At 39.0% G+C, this 17,504-nt stretch overlaps 1 protein-coding gene across 1 annotated transcript in view; it reads left to right on the top strand.

Moving 5' to 3' along the window:
* Window positions 1–3,246: 3,246 nt before the first annotated feature.
* aff2 (ALF transcription elongation factor 2) overlaps window positions 3,247–17,504 on the top strand; it is a 113,286-nt gene continuing 99,028 nt past the window's right edge. The window contains exon 1 of the mRNA XM_088432109.1: window positions 3,247–3,369. Within this exon, the coding sequence (XP_088288235.1) occupies window positions 3,317–3,369 (53 nt within the window). The 5' untranslated portion in view covers window positions 3,247–3,316. The remainder of the gene's footprint in view (window positions 3,370–17,504) is intronic.

Below are 17,504 nucleotides of genomic sequence, written 5' to 3' on the forward strand. Positions count from 1 at the left end.
TCCCAAGGCACACTGGGGTGAAATGACACACTTTATCTGAGGGAAGCAGGACCAAGCAGCAGAGATGTGAGGCCTAAATTCGGCCGTGTTAAATAAGATATTGTTGTCTCGACCTTCTCATGCTCTCTGTTGGAGCCTGCTGTTTGTACTTGAGTGTGATGCAGAGTAGTGCTGGCATGTTGCCTTAGACCACACACACATACACTCGTACACACATCAAAATACACTCCTCTTGGATGCACACAGTGTGTACCGCACACTGCCTGCAGCCCATCCTCAAATGTTATTTTGTGTTACATTTTGACGTGTGTGTGTGTTGAACTGCTGTCGCCTTAAAAACATGCAAGCTTTTGCGTGGGAGACGGTGATGTCACACAAAGAAGCCACAGTTAGAGCACCCGCCACCACACATGCTGAGTGAGACGTTTGGACCATCTGGTCAATCATTTCTCAAGGCAAAGGCGTAAACAGTAAAACGTGCTGCTGGGCACGTGTCGCGGCAAGCGCATGATGGCTGTGGAGTCAGGATGGTCATCCACAGACACTTGATGACAAACTTGTGCCTGGCCTGCTCTGAAATAAAGATGGACGACACGCAATGATGTTTGGGATCTGACTGTATACTGTATCATAGGCTTTTGGCTCGATGCTAAGGTCATGAATTGAATTGTACATTTTAAGTAATTCCACTCCCACGTTTATGAAAAAGAAGCATAACTTTTTTGGGTTATGGGCATCCAATCAAGTTAGCTTATCAGACAGCACCTCAATTTACACACATGACATGAGGTTAGCTTATTCCAAGTCAACAGAAGACCACTTGAAATAATTCCTGGCTGGAAAAAAAAGCATCAGAGAACTCCTACCTAACAACATGAACAACGGACGATTACATTTAACGACAACAAGGGATTGCAAATGATAAAAAAGCGCTAAGGTACCGAATAGTAGAAGGTAAGGGCACTTTAACATGTCCTTTTTTAAAGGCCCCTTCACATGAGGGCACCTGTGGTTAAACACACCAAAATATTCTATCGTCACATACATGTCCGAGTATTGGTATCCGTAGTGCAGATCATTATTGTAGAACGCAGAGATGAATGTAGATTTTATGTATGCACATGGATATATTTTCACTGAAAAACGCTTGCTTTAATGCAAAATAAAATGGGCAGATGAGTTGCTCTTTTGCATCTTCAGTTCAGATTGTTTTTGTGTTAAGGTAGCCTAAGTCAGGAATTTACTACTAACTTGACTGTATTTTTTGTTCTGTATACGTCTCACTGAAAGGCTGCATATTCACTCTGCCAGATGGAGAGAAGAGGTGAAAGAGACTGGAGGGATTACACCATTTTAGGGAGTAGTGGAGTTCTGTTTTTTTTTTTTTGTTAAAGATTATTTTCCATTTAAGAACTGGATGGTACCATACTTGTCTAAATTGTTTAAAAAGAACACACGTTGGGGGAAAAAATAAATTATCTCTTGAATTTGAGAGGTTCTGATATTTAATATAGGGGTGCTTGAGCACCCCTGAAAATGGGCTACAAACGCCCATGATAAGCTTCATATTTCCTGTTTCAGAAATGTTGTGTGTGAATTCATATGCACAGTACTAATAGTTTAAATGAGGCTAAATCAGAGCATATGCTGCACATTTGAAGCATTCATAACCTAAGGAATTCAATGAAAAAGTTGCGCCCAAAGTATTAACTTTTGTTATGATTGCCATATACAAGAACTGTGTTCATTTTGGGTGTACAATCCTCATTTGAATACAATTAAATCATATCCTAGATTGATTAGCACACTTTTCTTGAGGACAGCTCGAGGATGTTTAATCGAGTTTGCTTTTCACTCCCCCCCCAAGCACTTCCCAATGGTTGGCCTTTTACTCAGTATATAACCTTGCCCTCCACGAGCCTGCTTGATTTGGACCTCCAGGGAGCCAGCCACCATGAGCTCCACTTGCAGCAGCCACAGAGGGAGCCTGCTGCTCGAAGTGCTCTCGGGGGGCCTCTGGTGGCCAAAGTTCGTAAGCTTTTAGTAGGCAACTTGCTTGATTTAGCGTCTAAATCTACTACCATGGTGCCCCTTCTGGCCAGGGGTGGCTTTTGGTGAAGAGAAAACTCTTTCACTAAAGTATTATTTTGGAGAGGAAAAAAAAAACGACGGACTAATAAGGTTTTGTAAAGTAAAAATGCTGTGAACTGACTAACAGAAATGCTTAATTAGCTAATGATTAATGAAAAACACAAGCAGAGAGGTTGCGAACACCTGAATCTATTTGTCACAATTGGCCAATAGTATAAAAACATATTTTAAGCAAGTACGGCCATTGATGGGGAATATTTTGATTATATCAATCTGTTTCATCATCTTTACTGCTTTAAACTTTTTTAACATTTTTTTTTCCCCACGTGAACAATCTTCAATCTACAGACCGGTGGATGCCTAAAGACAAAATGTTACCACGTATTGACAACATGACATGGTAAAATATTATGATTTATAGCTATATCAGCGACGTTGGAGCATTTCTACGAGCTGGCTTGAATTTAAGCTTTTAAAAGAAATCTGGGCTTGTGCACAGACTCAAACAAATCATAAGACAGAAAAAATATCTCGGACGGTGCATGAGGGGTGAGGGGTGGTGGAACTCAGATATTTAAAATGCTAGCTTTGGCTCTGCCACAGAGTTGAGCGAGATGAACAAAGACTCCTCTCATTTCAGCCTCTGAGCTTTTATACTTTGTCACCACTGAATCAGAAAGATCCACTTACTCTTTCTCACGATGTGGAGACGAACTAGAAAAAAAAATAACCTTTTATGTGAGTATATGCGAGGTGACTCATCAGACAATCGGTGTGTAATCTTGAGAGTTTGTAAGAGTGTTTATCAGATGATGAAGGTGCACGAATTCAACTGTGGTTATTTCATTAAATCTCACACACGCTTTTGTTCACCATTGACATGAGTCTGTACTCTTTATTTTTGCAGTTTGTGCCTGTCTTATGTGCAGCCTCATTCAGCGGGCGCGCGCGCGTGACCGTGCGTGCGTAGTGTGCGAGTGAGTGTTTGTGTGTGTGTGTGTCCCTCCCTCCTCTGCCTCGCTGTCAGCCTGCCTCGACCACGTAGCAGATTCCTGGCAGAGGCAGCCGCTTGTGTCTACGCTCTTTCTCACTCCCTCTCTCTCCCTGTCTGTGTCTCACACACTCGCGCGCGCGCACGCACATCGCGCGTGTCACTTGCCCATGAACCACGTAGCACCAGCAGCTTTGGATTCTCAGCAGCTTCACAAAGCCAGCCGGAGCTGTCATGGATCTTTTTGAACTGGACTTTTTCCGCGACTGGGAGCTTGAACAACCATGGTGAGTTCTCAGTGTCTTTTATTCTGTCTGTGTTTATTTGAATACAACGTGGACACGAAAGCGCCTCAATGTCAAGACTTGCCATGTGCGTTGTCTTTAACGAGTGGAGATGAAGCCCAAAGTGGGTCTCGATCAGTGTCGCTTCCTTTGTGTCACCGATATTTGGCAGATCTAAATGCCTGCGTGCCCACGCGTGCAACGCCGGCTTTTGGATATTGTGCAATGATGGAATTTTGGCAGCATAGCCACCGTGCACTGATTGTTAACAGGTAGCAGGAAGTTCTACAGCGTCTGCTTGCGGTGGCTTCACTGTTGCCAGAGTTGCATGCGCGTCTGGGTCTATACGTCCGGTCATGCACGCGGACCCAACGAGTCAAGTTGCAATGGAAGGATGAATGGGCATCATTTGTGTTGCGAGCATGCTGCAGCCTTGTGCATCTACCGAGTAGTTCATTGGGGTTGCAAAACTGTCAAGTGTCCTCGAGAAGTCATTGCAATAGTCATGAAAAGATTCCAGAGATCCGCATTTGAAAACGTGCTGTGTGAAAATCCGTACATAACGCCACCTGAACGTGTTTGGCAAATGATGTAGAAAATATAACTAGGCTCAAATACAGCATTAATTGATATATGATTAGGCTATATCATAAATATCCTTGTTGATACCGGTTTACTGCTATTAATAGGGCACACTTTCAAACAGATTTGCATGATTTCAGATTAATAACCATCATCACACGACATTTCTGTCACGAAATATTAGGATAATATGATTCAGTTATTTTCAGTAAGACCTATAATAATAATAATAATAATACATAATCTTTTCCACCCATCAAATAATAATATTAATAAATAATCAGAATAAATCTACCAAATGTTACCCTATACAATTAAAAGATGCTGTCTTTGTAAATATTTCACTGGGGTAACCAGCATCTTAAAATATCTCTCAGTAGGATGTGCTATAGCCACAATAATAAATGTGCTATATTGTTACCCCTCTGCAACAGACGATAGAATTACATCTTTGTAAAAGACAGACATTTATTATAAAATTACTCTTTTTGGTACAAATATTAAATGGCATAATTGCTCATAAATTTTATCGTTGGTGAATTTTTTCAGTTAGTGTGTTTGAAGAAACAAAACATCTGATCATATCAATGAACAAGACTGGCTGCTTCTTCAGAGGTTTTGCATGAATAAATATGCCTGACACCTAGACGCTGGAGCTAATGATTTAGCGCAGTCCCAACCTGTTAGCACAACATTCTAGACAACAGCTGGTTTATTGTTGGACATAAGAAAAAAAAAAGAGGCAGTTTAATGTGGCAAGACCAACCGTCATTATTTAAGTGTATGCATGCTCAGCAATTTGCAAGAAATGAAATAAACCCCTGCATAAAACAACGCATATCACTCAGCTGAGTTTTTATGTCACCTGAATGCATCTGAAAATTTGTTAATTGACATTTTCAAGTCCCTCAAGAAGAAACCCCTTCAACAGTTCACAATGAAATGCAGAATGAGGAAAGCTCCATACATACTGGCTTGGCCATAATTTTAGATACTGCGTTTCGTGGTCTTTGTGTCTAGTCAAGAGCTCAGTAGAAGGAGCGCCGTGTTCTTTATCACCACATCTCCAGGTCAACCATGTGTTACAGCGGGGCCACAATAACTTGGCAACAGTGCCGCTGTTTTGGCTGTGTGTGTTATAGCTGGAAAATCTAAGCGGGGGGAAAATGACACATGCATACCCACAGTGCTGTCCCTCAGCAGCCACCATGGAAGGCCCTGGAGCAAGGTACTTAACCCCCCACTGCTGGAGCGGAGCAGCTCAGGGCTGAACAACAAGCTCAGGGTGTCTACACGTTGCCCTCGCTCTGCCACCAGTCCATCACACAGCGGCTGACAGCTGCTCCTGATGGGAAACGGGGCTGGCACAGACAACGGCTTTATTCCTGGAAAGAGAATATGGAAATGTGCACAAATGAGCGGTCTGAATAATGAACCCTGCTTGGCTGTTAACGTGTGGGTTAAAGTGTGTCAGTCACAAGTGCATGATTGCTTGAGCGCTGCGTGACATGACAGCATGGACAGATCACAGTCGTGAGTCATGCTTTGTACACGATGCTCCATTGAAATGTCCTCGCTGGGGCCAGAGAAGCCAGGGAAGTGCAGAAAATGACATTCCGAGGAGAATATACAGTGCATCGGCAACGTATTCACAGCACTTCACTTTTTCCTTATGTTGTTATCTTACAGCCTCATTGCAAACGAGGGAACTCGTTCCAAGCCAATCACGGGGCACAGAGGGGTGAACAACCTTTCGCGTATCCAATCACAGCTAAAGACAAATTAATATGTGCCCAAAATATTATATTTACTTAAGTATTCACAGCCTTTACCATGAAGCTCAAAATTGAGTTCAGTTGCATCGATTTTCCTCGGATCATCTATGAAATATTTCCACCGCTTAATTGGAGTCCACCTGATTGGACATGATTTGGAAAGGTGCACACTGATCTATATAAAGTACCGCAGGTGACTGCATGTCAAAACACAAACACCAAGACTAAAGTCAAAGGTATTGTCTGTAGATCTGGGAGGCAGGATTGTCTTCAGGCACAAATCTGGGGAAGGATACAGTAAGTTTTCTGCCGACTGGAAGGTCCCAATGAGCACAGTGTCCTCCATTATTAAAACAATTACAAAAATGATTTAAATGATAAAAAAAATGTTTGCAACGACTTACATTGTCTAATAATCCCTCATTTCCATATTTTTAGAGAAATGTCAAAACAGATGCTTTTGTCCACACGATCATATTTGTCATTTACATGAAAATGTATTCGCCGTGATGGATACCCTTTGGGTCGCGTATAGTATGTGTCTTAAAAACAACAACAAAAACAAAACATGTATTTATTAACCATTTAATGAGCTCCTGTTCCAATTCGGAACTAATTGTCATTTGTGATGATGGTAAGGTCAAGAGCCACCCATAATCAAAGAGCAATCAATGGAGATTGACTATCAAATAGAAATAAAAAGATAAAATTTCATCGTAATACAATAAAAGCACATGCATTTATAACATGCAGCTGCAGAATGATCAGGATGTCAATTTAAACAGATCATAACTTATCATAACTCATCCGTACTTACTTTGTTTTAGCTGCTCCATTCACTGAAGGCTGCCTCTCACTCCAAGGTTGGAATGAGAGGCAGCAAAATGAGGTGCGGGCTTTTAAGCACAGCAATATATGGAGCTGCACACTCTAATAAGAGCCTATACACGAGGCGTACCGCAAATTCTCCCTCCAGTGATAACTTGAAATGCACTCAGCAGAGCACAGACATCCACAAAAGCTGAACTATCCTGAAACATAAACGAAAAATCAACAAAGTCGATTTTTTTCGGTACAGCTTCATCTGATGACTATGGTTGCTCCATTGAAAGTGACCTGGAATGTTCAACGTTAGAAGTGGTAGGCTCCCATTAATTGAGGAAGACAATTGAAAGGCATGTGGCTACAAAGAGAAAATGTGTGGAGCATATTTGATGCTTGGTTGCTGTGTGAAACAGGATGCTAAGTGTTAATACGCATTAAATGCTGGGTTTCCACGATAAGAGTGTACTTCAAAACATCAGAGGCATCGGCAGTAGCATGGTTGATAATAGGGGCAACAAAACTCAGAACAAAGAGAATGATAGCTGTTCTTTGTTTTACCTGCTGTAACTGCGGCTAGGTTTTTATTTATTTATTTATTTTCTACCCGAAGCGGCGTGTTTAGTTCCGGCATTGTGGAGCCAATCAGCTCAATGAATTGTAAATCATAGTTCAGTTTTCAACACTTAATTTTAATCAGTCATGTTGAGAGCGCCCTGATTTCATATTTCCATCGATATAATTAGATTTTTGTCAGTCTGTTAGGCTCGCGACTGAACGACGGGAGGTTTTGTCGATGTCCTCCAAAAAGCTTGTATCTCTAAATGATGTGTTCATTTAGAAATTTGTTTTCGTATCTTCCTGGGGGGACTAACCATCTGAATTCGGTGCGTCCAGTTTTAGATAAGAGTTAATTGCAGCATCTGCTCTCCAAACCAGTTAGCAATAATGCGCCTAAATTTCACAGCCTCAACAAAGAACATGAAAAAAACTTCAGAAGTTAGACAGATGATTGAAGACCCATTTTAAAAATAGGAGAAAAAAAAGATACATTATTGGCAGCTCCCTAAATTGTTTCGTTAAACATTTAGATGCAACTTACATCCATTTTTCACAATAGCATAGATCTTGAATACCTTTAAGCTGTTTTATACAAGATTATAGAAGATATTATGCAAGATTACCTCAGGTAGTTCTAAAAGTTCTAATTGACGCTTTGTTGAACAAGCTATGGCTTATCTGCTAAAAAAAAAAACCAAACAAAAATAATCCAAGAATTTTTTTTTTTTTTTTTGCTTTTTCCTGTCGAACCAAACCTTTTCCGAACCAAACTGTTCCTTGAACGTAACACCCATAATAATCACGGGGACACTAATTGATAGTCTGGCTTGATACAGTATTTCTGTCGGCTTTACAATGCATGAGTGACAGAGCGCCACATTCCCACAATGATTCACATTACCTGCTAATGTGCTATGCGCAGGGAAACAATGCATGCATATAATCTACTGTAATTTACCTCTAATTGATTACAGGCACACTCTTAACTGTTTACGCTCTTGACACATTAGAAGTGTATGAGGTTAAAGAAACATTTCCCACAGATGCGACTCCCTCATTAATGATGCTCAAATGATGGAACACAGAGAAACACAAATAATTCTCCACAGATTGTGACAGTCGGGCCAGAATGGAAGGAGAAGCCAGGACAGTGAGCTGCATAATTGTTTCAGAAGAACTCGTTTGCTTGGTCGTCTACTCTTTGATAAATTAGTCGCATACAGAGCCTTATAAACCTTCACTAAAAATGTTATTTCACAGAGAACACTGAGCAAAACTTACAAGCACCGCCCGACACTTTGTATAACCAAGATGTGAAAGAATGAAATCTATTAAATGTTGCTAGATCATCCTAAAGGATTATAAGGACTTTAGCTCAGAAAATGAGAATGAGGCTTATGCGATAAAAGTTGAACAACAGTCGACTGAAAACACACCTCTGTCGCGTTAATAAGGGTTTTATTATGGCAACAAAGTGATCATGAAACAGATGAATGCAGTCGCCTCTGTTATTTCCTCTAAAAAATAAAATGGAGCTGGACAATAAATCAGCTTGAAGTTCCATTGTGGGTACCTTATTACAGGTTAGCATTTACAACTGCATATGATTGTAATTTTTAAACTGGTTTACTTTATAATGCATTAAGTGTGGACGTTGTTCGACTGTCATTATTTTAATTATGATCCAATGCAATGATTGGAAACGGAGCTCTGTCTTAGCTCTTTAATCTTTTGATGTTGATAAGTCAAGGACAAGGTTAGTAGATTGTAAAATGGACTGAAATGTAGAATGTCAAAAGGAGATTTTTGTTGCCACTCTGATGTAAAATACAGACTGAGCTTCGAAACTGTTTTTCCAACAGTGGAATGCCATCAGGACCTTCAAGAGCCTTTTTGCTAGCCTAAAGTTATATCAAAAAGCACTGACCTGTATTTAAAACTTTTATGAAATATTGTATAATTTATTAATGTGCCGAATAATAGTTATAATTTATTTATTTGTGTCTTTTGTCTTTATTTAATCATATTTGTTTTGGTTGTGTAGCTTACAGTGGTATGTGGCTTACATTCATTTTATTGTTATTCCTCATTTTTAAAATGTGTACCTTTATTTTGTTTTATATGGAGCACATTCTCATCAGTGATGCAATTTGTATGAGCAAGAAGTCAAACAGATGATGTTAGATGATGCGTGATTGTGTTAGATCATAACCGGGCACTGTGGCCATTAGTTTGTGAGTGAGTGAGTGATGGAGTGAGTGAATGAAGGCCTACATCTGAAAGGCACTTTTGGGGAGAAATCACTCGCATACTGCATTAAGAAGTCTCTCATTCACATTTGATGTGCGCTTTACACACACGTTTGGTAAATGTGAATGAATTCAACAGTGTAGGTCCCTTCCTCACCGTTCTCCTTTCAACTCTTCTTAGATGCACTTGCTCGTCTCCTCTCATCTCACTCCGAGTCTCATTGTCTTGCAAGGGGATCTGAAAGCTTTGTATGATTGCGAGAAGGCTTCCATTCTACGTCACCAGCTTCTGACATCATGTAGCTGACTAATTGCAGCACAAAAATCAGGGGGAGGTGGCGGAGGATGTTAATTGATGCTGATTGTGATATTCTGTACAAATGAAGTAGGTAATTAGAGAATTGATGTCATATAAACTCACCATGAGTTCGCAGCTGGGCATTTTGCAGCCTAAAAGTGCAATCTGCATGAAAACGCCCTGATTACTGTTATTATTATGGCTCCATTTAATTGTTTGCCTTATCGTTTGCACATTTATTAGTGAGAGTAGAAAAACATATTTCACTGTCTGCAGCCCTAAAAATGAAGGGATAAGGCTATAAGGCTTCAACATAGAGGCAATTTCATATGCATGTATTCAGTGTTCAGTCTCACATTCCTACATTCAATCTGCCTTTCAACGCTCCCGAGCTCTCAATCAGCAGTCACACGTGCGAGCTTCAAATCATTCATCACATTGAAATCTGCACCCCCGCTTCATGATCAGTCCCCGTTTGCCAAAACAGCTCCACTTGATGCTACTTCACACTAACATCATCAGCGACTCAGAGGTTGTGAAAAGAAGCTGTGTCTCATCCCGTAACTGCCAAGAATCCCCAGACAACGCTAAAAGAAGGTTCTATCTAGAAGGGGGGGAAAAAATGGAAATTTTGTCTCTTACATACAGTGAGCATCACCTGGAATCCATCTTGGGGCGGAAATCTGGAAAACACACAGTATATAAATGAAGACGCCCTGATGGACCAAAAGTATTATTCCGCGCTACCACATGTCTTTCTTCAAAATATTATGAATCACTGCAAGTTCACCTACTTTGTGGACAGAAGAGCAGTTACAAACATTTGCCCAAATGGTTGACAATAAAAAAATTATTCAGACAATGTCAGAAAAAAAAGTTATTATCATACTCCATAACAGGAACTGTTTGTTATGGAGTATGATAATTGAGATCGCCCAATCCGCTTGCCTGCTTAATACGGGAGTCAGATCTCAAGGATAAAGGAAGTGTATGGACACATAATTAGAGCCTCTCTCACCACGTTGCCATCTCAATGGACCTCCTCACAAGCATGGAATAAATCTGAACTGAATGCTAATGTCAGAATGCTCATGATTGCAATGTAAATGTTGCCAAATCGTTGACGAGTATGAAACAATGATTTACATGATTTACGTGTGTGTGTGTATATATATATATATATATATATATATATATATATATATATGTGTGTGTGTGTGTGCAGTGTCTTCATCGCTGTCATTTACACTGCAGCTGGAAAGACCATTGTGCTTTATGCCTCGTGTTCCCAGAGCTCGCGTGTTTCCTTGAAAGGAGTTCACACATTGTTAGTTGCATGACAGCGTCTCAGCACGGCGACAGAATGAGTAGATCAGTTGTCGCTCTTGCCGTGTTAAACTTAAAACTGTTTTATATATTTATTTTTCTCAACCACACTAAGGTTCTGTTTGTACAAGATTAAATATATGTAATCCATTCCAACAATCATTATGATACAAAAATAACAACTGAGGAAGGAACAATGGACATTTATGGAGCGAATTAAATAAAGTGGCGTCAGTAATCCTGTAATTGTTGTTCACTGAATATCAGCTGTACTCCAGCACAATTGGATTTTATTATCTGCAAATGCTACTTAAATCAAATAAAGAACGCATACTCATATTCATGATAAAACAGTGTAGGCCTATTACCCAGTGACAGTTTGAGTGTGTTATTGGTTGTACGTGCCCCGCGACTGACTGGCGACCAGTCCGTGGTGTAATACGCCTTTTTGCTAGAGTCTACCGGGACAATCTCTACTCACTGCGGCCAGGAATAAGATGAGCGGTATATAACATGGATGAATAATTCAGCATAACTCAACATGAGACTGCACAGTAGCTTATCGAGTTGCCTTTAAAATGATTGCAACTAATGAAGTGGATCATTCTGATGAACAAAGGCATTGCGCTATGGCTAAAGACCTGTTTAAATCATTTGTCAAGACTGACATTTTTATTTATGTACAAAACTGTAATTGCTTAGTCAATAGATGTGACTTATAGTCTTGTATTTCATTTGACTAACAGCTTGGAGTGTTTCAGAACTGTTTGGGTCACTAATTTCCAACCGAAAGCCTTGGAAGCCATTGTTTCCCGTGTCATTTATGCTTCCGATTTTTGCTAACTTTCGGACAGACATGAAGAACCGTTTGGACACCAAACATCTGAAAATTCTGCATTGATTGTCACTTTTAAATCCTTATTGCTTCAGAGGTCTTGGTGCGTAGGCATCACACCGCAGCACAAAGAAAAAACATCTAATGAGCTTAAATTAATTCAGTCACTTTTTACACCAGATGCTAAGGCTGACTTTTTCACAAATGCGCAGTAGAACAATACTCAAAAACATATTGAAAGTAGGTACAAAGACTCAACACAAATGTAAAGGAAAACAGGCTCTTAATGTCTATCTAAAATCCAAGAATTAGGTCTGTTTGTATTGCATGATTTCAACATTACTTAGTCTACACATGCAGATATTTGCACATGATCTTCGTTTTAGGAATAGCATGAACATATTTGAAAAATGAACTTTTCAGACAATTGCTTATAAACACATCTTTTGTCAGATCATATTAACAGATTGGATAATATTTGTTATGTTATTACGTAAGATCCTGAATGATTGATTTTCAATATGATCTGTAATAAAATTTCATGTCAAGTATTACAATTCTTACTGACACCTGAATGTTGGACGAATCCTGTCACAAAAAAAGAATGGGGAAAAAAAAACCTTACATTAGTTTGGATTTTTGACGATTTTTGAACTTTTAGACGGCGGTTGCTGTTCTGTGAGGCTGCAATTACAAATCCAAATTTAGCTGTTATAATTTACACATTTTTTTCCATAATAGTGTGCGCCAATTTATCGAGAATCAGTATAATAATATGTAGCTTACTTTTTTTGTATTTGTTTTTGTTTTTTTAGGGTGGCTTGTTGCTTTGTGCATTTCCAACCTAACAAAGCGGTCATGCAGGCTTGCAATTAGTATTCCAACTGCAAGGCTCTTCTAATTCAATCTCCTCATTATGAGCCTTGATAAGGACTCATCGGATGACGAAATAAACAGTGTGCCTGGTCCAGTCGGGGGTAGTCCCGCTACTTAGGGGTCCAGCTCACTCATATTTGCCTTTGGATAAAAACTGATGAACGTTTCTAACATTGGGCTATTGAAGCCCACGTTTGAAGCTGTTGCTGAAAAGTTGGCAGACATACTCCACTGAATGTCGAATAAAGTCAGTTGACAAATCCCATCATGATCCAATGAAAAAGCAGATCACTCACAAGCAGAGGAGTCTCCCACTGTACTGTTTGACTCCACCACTTGAGAAGAAAGACATGGGGAGCTAGAGAATCTCACAGGACTGCACAGATTAAACAGAGTTACAAATTAAACTGAAATAATAAAAGTGAATGTGAATGCGGCGAGACAGCCAAAGAAAAGCGGCGGTGACACAGAGACGGCGAGAGGCTAATGACGTAGCTTTTCTAGCCGGAGCCAATTTACTGTGAGGTTTCCAAAGGTCATCTCCTACATGGAGGCCTGTCTGTGACAAATTACATTATTTACACCGGCCAGAAAGCGTCAGAGAAAGACGGAGAGTCGAAGAAGAGAAGGGGAGGGCTTGTGGGGATGGGGGTGGTATTTGACACTAATTGTTCCACACGGTTAACATAAGAACCCTCCAGACATTTGCCAAGATTCTCCTAATGATGCTCCTCTCAAACGCAACAGCCACATTTCTGACACTGGTCCCACACACCTCCAAGATGTTTCCATTCCAAACAGGAAAAGTTTCATTTTGGGCTGCACTTTCCTGCACTCTATACCTTTTCTATTGCAAGTAGCTTAGCAAAACTTTCTGATTCACTGCTATATATATTTTCTCGGGGGAATGCACATAGAATTGAGAGGCTTAATGATTCCCATTAATTCAAACTAAAGACAAGCAAGAGTGTCTAATTAGTACACAGGGAAAAAGAAAAGCGCACGAGCCTCCGAAAGTCAAATTCTACGGAGACTGGAATCTAATTAAATGACGGACTCATTGTTTGATTGACAGATGCTCTCTGCAAGAGCATCACTGAGATTATTTGATTGACAGATGATCCTTGAAAGCAGAATGCAAGGATGGTAGTGAAAACGCAAACTAACATTTGTAATACTTTGGAACGCTGCATTGTTTGTTTTATCCTGTATTATAGTTTGTGTAGTTTGTGTTGCAACATTACATTGTGTTGTTTACATATTTGCTCGATTTGTTGGAGTGTGCTTGCCTGAAAAGAATATAATGATTTTTTTTTTTTTTAATTCCCCTGAAGGAGTAAACCCGCTTCTCCAAAGACCAGCTATGTACAGTGTGTTTGTGTGTGTGTGCGTGTGTGTGTGTATGTGTGTGTGTGTGTGTGTTTGCGTGTGTGTGTGTGTATGTGTGTGTCCTCTGGGCTATTCAGAGAAGGAAGAGCTAAAGGGATTAGTTCTTAAATGGTTTGGGATTTTGGGTTTAACAGAAATATTAATATTTAGAAAAGTCCCAAATGAATAAAGCATGATATTTTAATAACATCCTTCTGTAGTCAACTGAACAATAAATGCAATTTGTGAATAATAGCACTGTATAAAGCATCATGTATAGCATCATTATTTACTAAAGGAGTTTTCATGTCATCATTTAAAATCATTCATGCTGGTGTCATCGCGTCATCACTAGCGGTTGATGTATTTAATCGAATTTTTCTCAATAAATATAGCGACATGTTACATGACATCACCAAACACAAGTTCAATTTAGCCAAACATTATTATGACATTATTACGGAGAACACCTGCTCTAGAGACATTTGTATGTAAACCTTAAACAGCATTTTTTCTCTTATATGTCCGCTTTATTGCAAATAGTCGTCATTATTATGAATATTAATATTATTATATAGTAGCTTCTTTATATTCAATGTGAATGAAACATAATTTGAGGCGATGAAAACGTAATTTTATTTTTATTGTCCCAAAAATATTACGTAGAAAAACAAAGCAAAATACATTTTATATGATATAGATTAGTATAGCCAGTTATTCTATTAGCTTATTTATGACAGTGGTGCAGTGCTATTATTCTCTTTTAGCACTCATATTTATGCACTCATGAATATTTTCTATCAACAGTGGAAAAAAAGCCAACCGACTGTGAAAGTGAAGAGGAACATTAATGGTTCAACTCTATTGGCTTCACCTTTTTTTTTTCTGTCCACCCATCTCAAATCTCCCATCCTTTATTGTAGTGAAGCTCAAAGTTTTCCAAACTTTACTTCAGTCGGGACGCAGACTAGATAGTAAGAAAATTCTCATGGTGGTCTTAAAAACATGACGTCACTTAATGTTTTGCAAATCAGTCAAATTACAAGATTAGAGAGTAGAAATTTAATTGGAAAAAATGTGAAAATGTTATCATAATAAAAAATAGAATGGAAAAAATTAGTACAGTTAAACAAAAAAACAACGGGAGAAAGAAATTCACGTATCTGTGTGATTCTTCTCAACAAACAATTCTTGTAACGTTACCTTAATAGCATTATGACCCACTTTGGTTATCTAACAGCCTGACTAATTTCTTTGATTTGTAGCTTTATTACTTCTCTGTATTTTATCACTCACTTCTGTGTTACTTTGATTGTGTCCTAACACCGATTCGTGGCAATTAGTCAAGACTTGATTCAGAGTTTAAAAGACAATTATATAGATGTCTCTCAGTAGTTAAAAGTAAGTTGTGCATCCAGCCAAGCCACGGCATGAAAAGTATACTGTACCGGTACACATTTGTTGCAGTGATTTGAAAATCTGTCTGAGCCAAAGCTGACTGCTTAGATGTAGTGGCAGAGGAATAAGTATGCGTGCATATGAATTTTGTTACTTCCTTTTCATATTTGCAATGCATTTATTACAGGCCTTCTCCAGCCTCACTAGTCTCATCTATCCAATGGCTAAATGAATTTATTCTGATGGAGAGTAAATAGGACCGTAGTGCAACAGTATTAAAAGAGTCTCATCGCCAAGTCATGGCCAATTGAGCTGAAAATTAGCCAATTTATCAGTACATCCTGGATAAGCCTATCAAAGTAGTCGATTGTCTTGCACTGAAAACAAAATATCGTTTTTTTGTACGTGGAGGTGATCCATTTCCTATAATCAAGATATTCATTTGCTATTGCGATGCTTCTGTCTTTCTCTCTCTGAAGTGTACACATAGTACCTTTCTCAGGTCATTTATAATAGTTCTGTGACATTCTGTGCCAGTCGAGAAATTAGTCATCGTTCCCTTTCTTTACTTTTTTTCAGGAGCTTTGCAAAACATTTTTCATCAATCTGTTCTTTCAATAAAATGCAACTTCGGTACTCCTCTCAGCATACTAGCCACTCGTATACGCTTCCTGGAGGTTTACCATCTTCTTTTTCATATTGATGTGTTTTTATCTTTGTATTTTCAGGGTCACTCTTCAGCCTCACATGTGATTATTATCTGCAGAGAACCAGTATAAAATCTAGCAGCGTAAAGATCTTTTTACTGCAGTCATTTGTAAAATGGTGGCTTTGTTTCTTTGCCTTCGCAGTGTATTAGGGTGTCTGCTTAGGGCTTAACTATATGTCCAACATCGTCATCAGGGTTTTCAATTTAAGTCGGTTTGAGTCAGTGGAAGCAGACCTGTTCCCACAGATGAGCATGCCCGCCCACCAAGATGCTTGTACAGTACAAGTTAGAGATCTGTTCACAAAAATCAATCTTTGACTTCATTATCGATAAATATTTGTCCCCCCAAAAATAATCAACATTAAGTGTCAGAACTCTTCTCAAAAAGAAATAATTCTAAATAAATATAATAAAAATGTTCAACTTTAAGTGTCCTCTTTTGGGATCATATTAGATATGTGTTCACAAAAATAAATCATATTTACACTTTATTTACATGTTTTTTTTTTGTTTTATTTAAAATCTCGAATACCCCCTGAAGTTCCTTAAAGTACCCCCAGTGGTACTAGTACCCCCATTTGAGAGCCACTGCTGCAGGGGATGCATGCGCTGGGTTAAAGTAATCATTGTTGCTCTGCAGCTAAGTAAGTCAAAACTTTAAAAAAACAAACAAACAAAAAAAACTTAGTTGGGCCTCATTAAGCAGCAGATGGATGACTGTGGTCTGAGGAGGATTGCCTGTAACCTGTAAGCCTTCACATCAAGCTTGCCCAGAAAATGGCAAACGGAGAGCTCGATCAATATGCTAAGTGTATGTGCGTGTGTGTGTTTGTGTGACTGCACACTTGGATAATGTGTGTCTGTGCATCTTTAACCTCACACGGTGTGTGTACACAGTGTGTATCGATCCTGAAGTGCTGTCTTGTGTATCTGATGGTCTACTGTGTTTTACTTTCATTAACTTAGGCTCACACTCTCTAATGATGACAGATGACTGAAGTTTGATTCATCAGCCCCCCTTTCACAAGGACATTCTTCAATTGTCTTGACTCGATGCATTTATGGTCACTGTGAGGACAACCAGTCTTCCTTATCTTACCTTATATTTGGACTGATATATATATATATATATATATATATATATATATATATATATATATATATATATATATATATATATATATATATATATATAATTATTCGAGTATCTTGTCCTCTGGTGTGCACACAGTGCACTTAAACATTCTTGTATTTTCTATGTTTCCGGATATTGTTTTCCATTGATCTTACTTCTCATCTGAACAAAGAGCAGGTTTGTCTTGTTTCGCATCGCCTCCTG

This window comes from Hippichthys cyanospilos, chromosome 13, assembly GCF_059441005.1.
Source record: "Hippichthys cyanospilos isolate Australia breed blue-spotted pipefish chromosome 13, RoL_Hcya_1.0, whole genome shotgun sequence".
Taxonomy (NCBI): domain Eukaryota; kingdom Metazoa; phylum Chordata; class Actinopteri; order Syngnathiformes; family Syngnathidae; genus Hippichthys; species Hippichthys cyanospilos.